This window comes from Gopherus flavomarginatus, chromosome 10 (assembly GCF_025201925.1).
Source record: "Gopherus flavomarginatus isolate rGopFla2 chromosome 10, rGopFla2.mat.asm, whole genome shotgun sequence".
In the NCBI taxonomy this organism is placed as follows: Eukaryota; Metazoa; Chordata; order Testudines; family Testudinidae; genus Gopherus; species Gopherus flavomarginatus.
Window position 1 is genome coordinate 54444759 of NC_066626.1, and position 13551 is coordinate 54458309.

The 13551-nt window shown below is 40.5% G+C and overlaps 1 protein-coding gene across 4 annotated transcripts in view; it reads left to right on the forward strand.

Moving 5' to 3' along the window:
• The window catches only part of CACNB4 (calcium voltage-gated channel auxiliary subunit beta 4), a 207681-nt gene that overhangs the window by 82119 nt on the left and 112011 nt on the right, over positions 1 to 13551 (forward strand). The window contains exon 1 of one of the 4 annotated variants that reach the window (XM_050969255.1): positions 1362 to 1584. The exons of the other annotated variants lie outside the window; for them this stretch is intronic. Coding sequence (XP_050825212.1) covers positions 1540 to 1584 — 45 coding nt within the window. The 5' untranslated portion in view covers positions 1362 to 1539. Of the gene's footprint in view, positions 1 to 1361; positions 1585 to 13551 lie in introns of those variants that run through there. 4 annotated transcript variants of the gene reach the window in all.

The window sequence follows — 13551 nt, forward strand, 5'->3', positions numbered from 1 at the left end:
ACACTGGAGTGTGGTAGGTATCATTTCCCCAATCTCCATGTTGTTTCCTACACAGAACATGTTAATTTTGGCATTATGTCATGAGTGTATGAGAATATTACCCGCAATGAAGTTACTATGTAGAAAAGAAAAGTTCACTGTAAAAGAGTTGCCTTGTGTATGTTTCTCTTTAAGTAATTTGCCTTTGCTTACTTAAACAGAGCAACTAAATTTCTCACAATTGACTCTATGATTGAAGTTCAGGGAATTAATGAAAATAGCTTTCTAGATGAGAAGTTCTTGCTGAAAAGTTGGTGCTATTTTGCTGTTAACTTAAAAATGTTTCACCTTTAGCTTACTATGTCTGCTGAGAGTGAAACATGCAACATATAGCTGGTGATCTCCTTGTTCCTGTTGGGGAGCAGTTATTCATACAAGTAACCCCATTTACTGCTAGCTAGTGACTCATCTCAAATAGGACTGTTCTTGTGAGTAAATGCTCACCAGTGTGTGTCAAGGCTTCCCAGTCTGGCCCCATGTAAATTTTATTAGGTACACGTGCAATATTTTGACCAACTTACACTTTTTAACAAAAGAATGTTGAAACTGTTGATTATTTTATTTTATTTTATTTTTGGTTTGGAATAAAATAGAACATTAGAATTGAACCAATTTGCATATTTCATTGGAAGTGGCTTTTAAAGGAAAAATACCTGATAACTGAAACTTGTTGCTCATTAGAAAAATAAAATTTATACTACTGCCCAAGTATAAATAGAGTGAGTAGACTCCCTTGGTTTCTATTCACTACTAAAATTGGTGTTTTAAGGAAGTGATGTATCCCCCCCCCCCGAATGCAGCACTCTAATTTAGGGAGGATATTAAAAACTTAGTGTGAACAAGAATGAAATCTCATCTGTTGCCTCTTCCCTCACTGTGCCTTTGTATTTTCCCTTTTAAAATTTAAATTACAATTTTTGTTAAATGCAGATCCTTCCCCTAGAAATACTGTCAAAATCAAAATCTTCCAAATATCATCTACTGTATGTGTTTATAATACATAGTTTAATAAATAAAAAGATGTATTCAGTGGTGAAAACTGTCCATATATAAACACCCTTTTTTGATTGGGATCAGATTTTATTGTGTATGTGTAGGAGAGGAAATAACCAGGGACAAGCTCTTTGCAAAGGTGTAAGCCTAGGGCTCCTCATCCACTATCAAAGAAAATGCTCTTTCAGCTGACTGAAACAGAGCAGGGCAGCTCAGCCAATCACAGGGTTCTTTTCTAGCTCTGTCATCAGCCCTTGGTTAGGGAACGGTTTGCTTTTATGCTCTGTATTTGGAAGGCAGATAAAATGCCAGGTCTGGGCTGCCTCTAGGGATAACCTTCCCCTCTATGATGTGAATGAATAGCATTTTGGCTGGGGAATCCACAGAAAATTGACAGGGCAGGCTCCGCTCCCCTGCATAGGCCTTTTCTACATTTTAACCCTTGCTGTGGCTTTGTAGCAATTTCAGTTTTGTATTGAGAAGTGTTCTTTGGATTATCAGACCTCCATGTATGACAATTTGTACCTGCATGGATTTGAAGACTCGGAAGCGGTAAGTATTTTCATCGATAACATTTTCTGTCTGAACAGCCTAATAGGATATGCAGAGAACAGGGAGGAAGAATCAGGCTTTGTTTCTGGGTTTAGCTGATCGCTTGGTGTTGCACTGTAGACAGTTTGGAGTCACCTGAACTAATCCTCCATTACATAATTTCTTGTCAAGCAGTAGAATTTAGGGGTTTCCAAGAAAAGCTTGAAAGCATTTTGTGTACCATAATTTACCAATTACAAGCTACACTTCTGCTCTCAGGGAGTGTATGAATGCTTCACAGAAGATGGCTTTACATATGCAGAAACAGTTATAGCTAATGTGTATGTTGTGTTCATCAGCATAACAGGAAAAGATGTTCATTATATAATACTTAATATTTGTTTGATCCAGCAGGATTGGAGTTTCTGAGCTGCCATCTGTGTTATATGCTGTCTGTCCAAGTGATCAATGCAGATACATATGATTTTCTTAACAAAGAGATAGCGTAAGTGTTTGTTGTAATATAACCCTGCAGTATCACAGTGGCAGAATGTAGCCCTAAAATACTATCCAAAAGAGGCTGAGGTGTTTTCATTTTTCTTTAATCAGGAAATTATGCTCCCACCCTCTAACTCACAATAACAATCCTGCTAGCAAAACCTATTAAAATCTTAACAAAATGATTCATCGGGAATCCTAAAACCCATGTCAATTTGGGCATACCATGGAGTTTAGGCTAGGGAATATTAAACATTAGTGCATGTAAATCTTATTTAGGTGGTGGTGGTTCTGGCTAGCACAGGCACCTTCTTTCTTCAGTGGCTAAACAAAAGCCTTGAGAGGCAAAATTACTACAGGGAAAGAAAATTACTTAGCTTACCACCGCGATGCACATGTTGTTCCATATTAAATAGGAATGTGTTACATAAGGCTCATGGCCAAGTCACAAAATACACAGATTATAACATAAAATAGTGTGTACGTCAGTGCAGACGTATGTGCCCAATGATGTGGTATCCACAGGAAAGATCCTATATCACTTCAGATAAGGCTTTTTTCTTGTCTGGCAATGTGGTCTTATCCGGCTCCAACTGCAAAGTGTAATCTGTCTACAGGTTGCCTCACATGCTAGCAACTTATCTTAGTCAATTTATTTCAGGGGGAGAGGAATCTGAAATATTCAGAATTTGAAATTAAAGAATGCATCATGCTATTTTGGGGCAGGGAGAGAAGAGGAAGTCTAAAGTATTTGAATCCCTAGAAGTGTTGTTTTCTTGGGTCAATTTGGTAACCACTTGACGTCTACACGTGTGCTCTTCTTCCTCCCTGCCCCCCCCCGGATTTCCATTTTGATTTGTTAGTAGTTTACTGCTGTCAAAACTGACATACCAAAACCATAAATGAGGATTTTAGTTCTTCTAGAGATGATGTCTGTGTGGACTAGGAATTAACTTGATTAATGTTGTGTTCTTGGGAACGGTTTAAATTCTTGATGCACTGGTTTGGAGGGAAAACATTTTAAATTTAAATTTCTCTTCAGTCCTTTGGCAGAGTGTAGTTGCCCTGTAAGATGGAAAAATTGGAAGTGTAATGGACTATCTGTGGTTGATATGGCTAAGCTGTTGGATAGTGTTTGGTACAGTAGAGCTGTATCACTTGCGACTAAGAACAAGATTTTTAGTATTTAGATGCTCAAAGATGAGGATAGGTGCCTAATGGGATTTTTTTCTAAAGTGCCTAACTCACGTTAACCTGGCTGTAAATAGTTTGTCCACATCAAAGATCATTTGGGTAGAGCAGTTTTATGACTGGAAACACCTAGGAGACGTGAACAATAAAAAAAAAAATCCAAATAATATGAATTAAAACCATAGGAACCTTGTTAGCAACAGAAGGTAGAAATTAGAACTCTCACTGTTAAGTTTGGGCCAAGCTGAGAAAGCAATAGTATCTAGGTTTCCAAATGTTCCATCTAAGCGATCCTTGGTAGCAGGGTTGCCAGCTCTTGAAGTTTTATCTTGCAATATTTGGTGTCTTTGGCAGCTGCAGCTTCGGAAATCATGTGAATACATGAGAATCTCAGCTTTCATTACTTTTGTTTTTAAAGTAAGCTTCTAGCTCTCATCTTTATGAAGAAAAGATGGAAATTTTGAACCCCAAAGGCTCCAAAATCAGGAGACAGATAAAAAGAACCTAATTAATTATTTGTTGCAAATCTAATGACTTAAGCTAGTCTCATGATTATTTTGGATCCTGACTCATGATTTCTGAGTTCTTGGGGCTGACAGTACTGTGGCGGTTATATAGAAGAAAAGTGTGTCATGCAGCATGAAATGGTGTGAGTGCAGCTTTAAATCCAATGGGCAAGAGTAGGCCTGTGTAACTGATATAATAAACTAAAAAAATAATTTAGCCCAGCAGTATTAGGTTCTCTGTCATTATTTTCAGTACAAATGCATTAACACATGTAACTCTGAGTGTGCATGGATTGAAGCTATACAATTACCTTTTTTTAGAAATCAAAAGGTTTATCCCTAATGTTCTTCAGCTAGTGAAGATATCGAAGTACAGTACAAGGATGTATACTGTACTTGCTGTCTTGTTTTCTGCAGCAGACAGAGCTGTGGCCAAGTACCCTCTGCTACTGACAAAGCTTCCAGCACGAAATAAATACATATATATCAAAATGAGTCAAGCTAAAACAGTAACACCTTATTAAAGTTGACACTTGCCCTTATAAAACAGACCTTACAGCATTCTACACTAATGACCAAGCACAACAAATTAATCTGTAAGATGGATCAGTTCTTTAGGATGCTACAGAACTTCTCTAGGTTTGTAGTGCGGGACCTGAATTAACAAAATGGTGTTCTGAATAATCTCACGGTAGTCTTTATTTTGCATACTGTGGGCCACACTCATCCTGAATATGCTCTGGCAGAAATCCTGGAGCAGCGCCTGAATAGTAGAAAGTCATGGCACCCTACGGGACTAACTCTTTTTTCTCCCTGGGGGAACAGTGCTGCTTGGAAAATTGTGGCCCTTGTTCAAGAAAGAGCATGGCTAGCGAGTCTGCTGATTCAGCTCCTGTCCCTAGCAGAACTCCTATAGAGATACTGCAGGAGTTAAAGCTCCCCGCCCCACTGGAAAACTAGTGCACACCAGGCTGAAATGTTGCCTGACCTCTTTGGGGATGCGTTTCCCCTGGGGGACAAGGGGTTGTGCTAGCACACATAGAGATCTCCCAGTGAATCTGTCCCTTTAGGTTTTATGTTAAAGGTGTAAACTACATTTCATATGAATGAATTGTTTTGTGCGTTTTGCTGCCCTGTAACATATATGCCCTCAAGGACCTCTTCAGTGCTTTCTAGGCAATACTTGTAATCTGCCACTGTAACACCCATATGTCACTGGCTCTCGTCAGGCATGGGCTAGCTCAGACATCAATAGAGCCTCTAAACTTTTCAAAAGCATGGCTTACTCTATGCCAAAAGGTCACCTAACTAACAGACTTGGAGATGTTTTCAATGGCGGAACCACTTTATAAGCTTATGTCTGATTCAAAGGTGACTTGGGCAAATTTATTCTGTAGTCTTTATTTTTAAATTGAATAAATAGATAGTAATTTAGTTCATTTTATCATTGCAGTGTTAATGTCATGGTGAGCTCCTATGTTACTAGCTAAGATGATTAATGATAGGTGGCTGATATGCTAGCATGAGGCTTTTTTTGAGGAGGACGAAGAAATTATGTGGTTAACAGTGAATAAAAATAGTAGATAAAAAGTACATGCTATCAGAGAAAAAGGATATAAAGAGACCGGGCCTTGCTACTTTCACAGACATAACCAAGTTCCTGTAATGCAAGGGGTCGGGTGTGGGTTGTGGCCTTTCGTGGTCTGGAAAGAAAGGTGCACATCCCAATACTCCCTCACCCTAGGTTTCTCTTTGCAGGCAGTCCTCACACACTTTTACATAAGTTCATCACAGCGTTCTTGGTTTACAGTGCAACTCCATGTCCCATCATCATAAGCTTTTCCCAAGCTTCAATGTACTCCCTAGGCACAGAGTGTGGGCGTGGGGAAAGAGGTCTCACTTCTCTGAGTTCCTGGGCTTCTTTGCCCTTTTTTCTAGCCCCCTTTTCTCCCTCCCTGTCTCCCATTACAGTCCGCAGCTGACAAGCTGAATCCCTTTGTTAACTGGTTAATCACCCAGTCCTAATCAATTCTCTCCCAATTTATGCCATGCTTACAAAGTGCAGGGAGTGGTGAGCTAGTGCTAGGTGACTCCCACTCTGTCACAGTGCACCACAAAGGAGGGAGACTCAAAGATTTTGGAAGATAGAGAAGAACCCTCTTAAAAAGGTGAAAGGTTTCTTTATTCTATACATAGATAGGTGTTGCCTGATCTTTTGATTGTTTGTCAGTTATACTGATAAGTGAACTAACGCTCTTTAAGTTGGGCAGAGTTCTGTCACATGACCAGCCTTGTCTACACTGCCACGTTACAGCACTGAAACTTTCTCGCTCAGGGGTGTGAAAAAATACCCCCCATAGCAATGCAAGTTTCAGTGCTGTAAAGTGGCAGTGTAGACAGTGTACCAGCACTGGGAGCTATTCCCCTCACGGAGGTGGTTTTATTACAGCGCCCAGCACTGGTGCCACGACTACACAGCCACGTTAAAGTGCTGCCACGGCAGCCCTTTAACTTTGCCAGTGTAGATGTACACTTAGTTGTGATAACCCGGATGTGCATGAGAGAGGCATTTACACTTAGGAAAGGTGTTTTGTCCTTATAGTATTTTTATTAGCACAGCTAACAAAAGCACAAGCACTCCAGTCCAGCAAAGCAGATAAATAATATGTTAAGAAAAACCCAGAGTGTTAGTCATCCTCCCCACCAGTGGTCATCATCCTGGCATCTCCCAAGGCCCGCAGTCGGTATACAGCTTTTATGTTATGCTGACACCCACTATGCCTAATGCATCTTCTTCATTAGGGGTTTCAGCCCCTTTTCCTTATTTGTATTTCCTTACCTTAGATGCTGGGGTGCCCTTCTCCCAAAGGTTAGGCTTTTACCTTAAGCTTATTAGCATAAACAGTATGCCAATTAGTTACCATGGCATTCTTGTGGTTGGACATCTACTGATGTTCCTAACTTAAAATATCAAAAGCTGACATCAACTGGCATCTTGTAGTTACCTGTCAACAATTTAGTCATACTTGTTTATTACAGCATTCTGTCTTGTGATAGCTTATGATTTATGGTTGGTCCTGGTTAGCAAATACTTTTGGGGCCTTAGGCCTTGATTAATTTAGCTAAGCTATTGTCTTATAAACCTTGAGGCTTGTAGGATCATTGCATTATTGCCTTAACTTATATCTATATCTTACCAAGTAAATATATGTATCTATAGGCTACTCAGGAGACAGAAGGTAGATCCAAAATGCAAACTGCCTCGGGTGCCCTCTCACTTGGAAATTAGGTGGTACTCCAGGTAATTCTAAAAAATTGCCCCTTTTTGGCAATACGGCCTGTTTAAAAATGAAAACCTGAGAGTGCTTTGTATGACTCCCAACAGTCTGGCATGCCTGATCACTGGAAAGTCAGGGTATAAAAACTCATAAGCAAGAAGGTTTAAGACAATAAGGTGTATTGGCTAGGTAAATCACTGTGGTTTACTTTTACAATTGTATTTAACTAGATGCAGTGCGCCTATTTTATAGTAAAGAAAATCTGAATGCCTCAGCTATGCCATCCCTGAATTGCCGACAGGTCCTTAAAGGATAAACATAACTTCTTTAGTTTAAAATATAGGTTCTTCACCCCTTCCCTGAGCTCAAACATTAACCATGCTCAGCTAGTTTACCTGCCCTTGTTCATCATGTAGAGGTTCTACAGAAATCCGCGGCACTTATTTATGAATTTGTATAATAGTCACATTAGAATCCTCAGCCAAGGTTGGAGGTCCATTGTGGTAGATACTGTACAAGGAGCAGTAGACACTGCCTGCCCTGAAAAACTTAGTGTAAATAGAGAAGATGGACAAAGGGTGGAAGAAATAAATTTTTATTAACTGCACTTTGCAGAGGGGTCTGATTTTTCCACTCCCTTGCACCCTGTGTAGATATTTACATTTGTGCAAAGTAGGTGTAGAATGTTACCAGATCAGAATGGTAGCATTTTACACCCTTATTGCACTCATTCAGCACAGCTGTAAATACCCATACAAGATGCAGGGCAGTGGAGACTCAGATGCAGAGATGCTAAGGGCCTGACCCAAAGCCTACTGATCAACTCTTGTTGACTTCAGTATTTTGGATCAGGTCCTAAGAGAGTTGTTGAGGTTCCCGCAGGAGATCTGTGGTAAACCTTGGAATGGAACCTAGAATTCCAGAGTCCCAGTCCAGCGAATGTGTCAGCAAGCTGTGAGCATAGAGCTCTCACATCTTCTATAAATGTCAAACACTGACCACTGTTTCATCCTCCTCACCCTTCCACATTATCACTTTCTTCCACATCTCTTTCCTGCTTCCCTCCCTCCCTGCTGCTGTTCTCTTCAGCCTGCAAGTATGGTGCCTTTTTTTTTCTATGCACAATCAGTACAGCTAGGGCAAAGTCGTCTGAAACACACATGCTCTGTGGGAGTGAGAGACTGGGGAAGCGGTAAAGCAAAGCATTAGACAAGAGCGTGGAATGTGATCCAGCTGGTGGGGGAAGGGAGGGAAGCTAATGTGACTCTTGACTGCCTGTGCAAAGCCATACCTCACGGAGTACGAAGATAAAAGGCCCTTTCAGTACAGCTATAGTGCTATGTTGCCTAGACCTAGACTATTGCATTCAGTTCTGAGCACCACATTACCAGAAAGCTATAGACAAATGGAGGTCTTCAGAGAAGAGCAACAAAAATAATCATGGGGTTCGCCAGGGGTTGAGACTTTATTATAGGTATTGTAGTAGCATCGAGAGGTCCCAGCTTCAGTGTGCTAGAAGCTGTATAAACATGTAACAAAAAAATGGTCCCACTCCCAATGAATTTACAATCTACATATAAGATGAGATATAGGTGGATACTACAAGCAGATGAGGAAAAGGGAGGGTGAATCACAAGGTGATTGTCTCCTTATATGCCCAGACAGTGTCGGGTACACAGTGGGAACTGCCATAACACAAAATAATAAATAAAAATGATAAAATCATGAAGATATATTAAAAGGGCTAAACAGGACTAGTTTAGGTAAGAGACAATGGACAGGTTGGTGATGGGTATAAATGTGTGTGTATGTATGTATGTATGTGTATGTGTATATATATATATATATATATATATATATATATATATAATATATACACACACACACACACACACACATTTGTGTATATATTTGTGTATATTTTTATTTGTGTGTATATATATATATATATATATATATATATATATATATATATATATATATGTATATATATGTATATACATGGGGTGGAAGACTCATTGCTAAGGACGATCCTACATTGGCAGGGAGTTAGGCTTGAATGATCAAAAGGGTCATCTATTTCTGTCATATAATAAAAGTAGTGGAGTGAGCGTGGCGGCTCTTTGTCTCTAACAGTGGGAATAAGTGTGCTATGATGCTAGATTCCTTATTTTCAGCAGATTATCTTCCATCCATGTCAGTTGGTTAATTCTGCGGCAGAGAGGGGGTGAGTTTAAAGGGTAGAAACCATTGTGATGGGATCACAGAGACTGACAGGTCCTGAGTGTAGCATTCAGTAAAATCAAGCCAAAATCAGGTTCACCTTCAACACTTTTGTGTAAAAATACTCTGTGAAATCAGGACCTGGTCTGTGTTTATTCAGTTGTCAGAAGCCAGATAATACAGTACATAGTGTGCTATGCATGAGACATCCATTCTCTTTCACTTCCAGTTTAAATTTACCATATCATTATGCAGCTATTTGCAGACTATTAAGCAACCCACTAGAGGATCTCATGACTAAGTTCAATATTTTGCACTGCTTCTGAAGAATAACTTTCCCCATGATAAATCTACTTTTAGTCCAAGGTTTGCGTAAAACATGGTTATACCACCAGGTTTGTATGGTAACTACTGTAAGGGATCCAAACCGTTCACCTGTGGAATGAAGCTCATAAATCTGATCACGTCATATATCACTGTAGACAACATCCTTTCAGAGTTCCCTCCTCTTATGACCTGTGTTTTTGGACTTTAGAATGGAATAAAAGCAGTTACCTAAATGGGGCTTGGCAGACCGAGAGCTGTAGGTGTGTATTCCACGTACAGAAAATCCTCCTACAGTCTGGAGGGTAACAAGTACTCCCTGAAGCTAAGCTGCTCCCAGCCATAAGGCAGTCCACAGAGGGTATACCACTCCCATGTGTGAGTGCCAGCACATTTCCCTACCAGTCAGGCTGTTGTACCAGTCCTTTTCTGAACCTCTAAAAGCACTAATTTTAAAGCAACACCTGAGCATGTGAGATGACTTTCCTCACTTCTCATGAGGTGTAAGATTAATACTTGTCAACAAGTTAGCGGCTTTATCTTGTGTACTTGAGTCAATTGTCAAGGCTGTTGGAAAATCTCAACTCTGTTTTTCAGTTAGTGGGTGGGTGGAGGGACTTTGAGAGCTCCAGCCCAACAGGGGCGGATTTAAGGACAGAGCTTAGGGAACAAAGAAGCAGAAAGGGAGAGTGCAAATGGTGTGGTTTGGTATAGGGTGAGTAGGGAAACTAGGCTTGGTTTCTTTCTTCTCTTCCATCTATGTTTGCTCCTTTCCTGCCTCCTTCGCTGGCCCACAACTCCTAAATAGTGCTGCTTCGTCTCCATGCCCACCAGCTTCATCACTTTCTCTTTCCTGTCCTCTTCCTCCTATCCCAGAGCTTTTCTGCCCTAGGATGGACTTCATTTTGGAGTTTCGGACACTTGGCATTGCAGGATCAGGAGCTTAGTTTATTAGTTTGCAAGGCACGTTGATGTGCTTGGATTAAAGGTGCTGTATAAATGAAAGATTGCTGTTACAGTAACCTCAAATCAGTATTTTGGAGTGATTTGGTAACCTCTTTTTAAAGTTTGTTATAGAAAGCGCAGACCGAAGAACTCTATGTGCACAGACGTATAGTCAGACACTTCAGTTTCTTCCAAGAGCCCTAGAACCTCAGTGATATAAGCAGGGAACTAGAAAGCTATCCTGGGTTTTTGGTTCACACACACAGTGGTACATTAAGCATCTCACTTTGATTTTTCTGGGTTCCTCTGTGCACTATGCAACATGTAGCTTTTATGCAGACGAACATATTTTTTTCCAGGCTGCACGTGCAAATACGGGCATGTGTTTCATCCGCGTGTTTCATCCGCATGTTTCAATGCACCTGCCAGTGGTTGCACACCTTTGGCTATGTAAGCAATTCTCCAATTTAGAAAGCTATAGTTGGAGTCACTTTAATGTGTTGGCAGGAATTATCTTGAATTTGTGGGCATATTCTCTCGGCAGGATGGTAGCACATTTAGATTCTACCCTATATAGGTTTTTATACCACACTCATCACCATAGTATCTGAGGGCCTTCCAGTAGTGCATTCAGCAATGTGATTACACATCTGTCATGTGTTGCTTCTTCTCTCATCCTCTCCCCAGAGGGAGAAGCACATGGAGTAGAGTATTGTTTTGGTACTTTTTTTTTTTTTTTTTTTTTTTTTTTTTGTTAAATATACCTGTTGCTATCTTTTTGTATTAGAGAAGGCAAGGTAAAACCAACCTCACCTTGCATTCAGTGATGAGGTTGGTGGGGAGTCCCTGGGGGAGTCCATTCCACAGTCTCAGACCACTGCCGGAGAAAGCTTGGTCTCTCACACAGATGAACCTTACTCTTATTGTTGAAAATTCCTTTGTGCCAGAGGAGCAAAGTTGTTAACTGTATTTTTTGTCATGAAGCTTTAAATGGTTTTTTAGGTATCCTGGACCCAGGCCATGCAGTGTTTTGAAGATAAAGACCAAGACAATAAACTTGATTAAAAGTTCTATGGGATGATTGCAACTGTATCTGTATTTCAGTATTAGATATAGGAAGAACCGCACAGGAGGTTGTTAGGATGCAGAATACTAATATTTAGCATCTGTACTGCGGTACGAACAGTAAAGGATACTGTCAATTTAAGAATTGTACTTCCTATTGTTGCAAGTAACCCTTAAGATTACTGTTGCTGAAAGAGAAACAGAAAAAAAAGAAGAAAAATACACGTGTTCACTTTGTGCACGATCAGTTTCTCTGTTTTCTTAATGGTCCATTCCATTTCCTATCTCCTGTGCTAGTGGAGTGACGTCACTATCATGCTATCTAGTAATTTTCTCCTGTTGCTGATGTGGCTTTTTCACATAGCAACAGAGAGAGGAACGAAAAGGAAAAAAAAAGAGAGTAAATGACTGTGGAAATGATAACAACAGTCAGAGGATTCAGAGGTGGGCGTAGTAACTCTACCTTTTAATTTGTGTTTGTGTGGGTTTTTTTTTTTAAATTGATTAGATTTCAGTTTGGTGGCGTTTGTTTAACTAATGAATCCCCACAGTGTTTCTCCCTTTCCACAATCATGTAGGTAAGTTAGTATTAAACTCCAGTTACAGACTGAGGGATTTGAGGCAGAGTGGTCAAGTGACTGGCCAGAAGCTGGAGAGGTTCAGTAGCCAGATTCTGTGACCTGCTAAAGCCCTTTTATGCTATTCTAAGAGCATGCTGGGGCTACAAAGGGGGTGGAGTGGCCCCAGGGAATTTCCCATAGTGCAGGGGCAGCATAGGACTGATATATGTGGCCTTGTGCTGGGCCCCGGCAGCCCTTGGTGTAGGTTGGGCTGAGGGCAGGAGAGATCTCATGTTGGGTTCTGTGTTCTGGCACTCTTGGACTGCAGAGCAGCCCTCAGACTGCTGGGTAAGGCAGCTGTAAGTTAGAGCAGCCTTCGGGGCTGTTCTAACTTGCTTGCCTCTGGTCCCGTGCAGCCTAGAATTTGGAAAAAATAAAAGTGGTTTAACCCTCCATGCAGGCACAGCAGAAAATCTGGCCCAGGACTGGATGTCAGGATTTCCTGTGTTCTCAGTCCTGTGGTTGGACCAGTGGACCACATTTTCTATCCCCTTCTCTCCTGACACTGTTAATTTCTCTTTTTATTTACTACTTAGCTAGTACTGAAGGGTCCTAGGTAACCTAGAGCTTTCTCTGCAGATCTTATCTAGAATCTGATAGCGCTCCACATCCTTTGTGCTCACTGGAGTGAAAAAAAGAGAGAGAGAGGGTGAAAAGAGTGAAGAATAGCATTCTTCACAGTTCCTGTGTCTGGTGAAGTATAAAGTGCGATGCACAGTGTTTGAGCTCACTTGCAGTTCAATTCCCATAATACTGCTCCAGCTCATAGCTATTTCACAGCAGAGCTGGGGTCTGAGCTCAGGGAACAAACCAAAAGGATTCAGGAGTGTGTATGTGTGTGGGGAGATGGAATAAAGGCTGGGGCCGTTTCCATGAATACAGTGATCTTTTCTTCTCTAAGCTTTTGGAAACAATAAGGAGAAAGGTTTCCTCTTTTTTTTTTTGCCTCCATACATTTCCTGGATTTAAATAATCTGTGTAATAACTTGTGCTCAACAAGTAGATAAAACGTGCGTATTGAAACTTTTTTCATTCTGTCTCTTGTGATGACTGCAAAGCTAATTCAGTTACCATAATTCTAAAGATTTATGCTTTGCATTCATTTTATTATAAACTGGCTTACAATCTTGCTTCTAGTAAATATGGATCAAAGCAGTAGGTACAACTTAAAACAACAGTCAACAGTTTTGACAACAAAGATATTTAAGATGGCAGCTGGTAGGTTCTGTCTTTCTGAAGTAAAGGGTGCCAGATTGACAGCCCTGGAAATGGGAGTTCTTTGTTTATCCATGAAATAAATACAGCCTGACCAGCAGGAATATGAGCTTCCCCAAACTG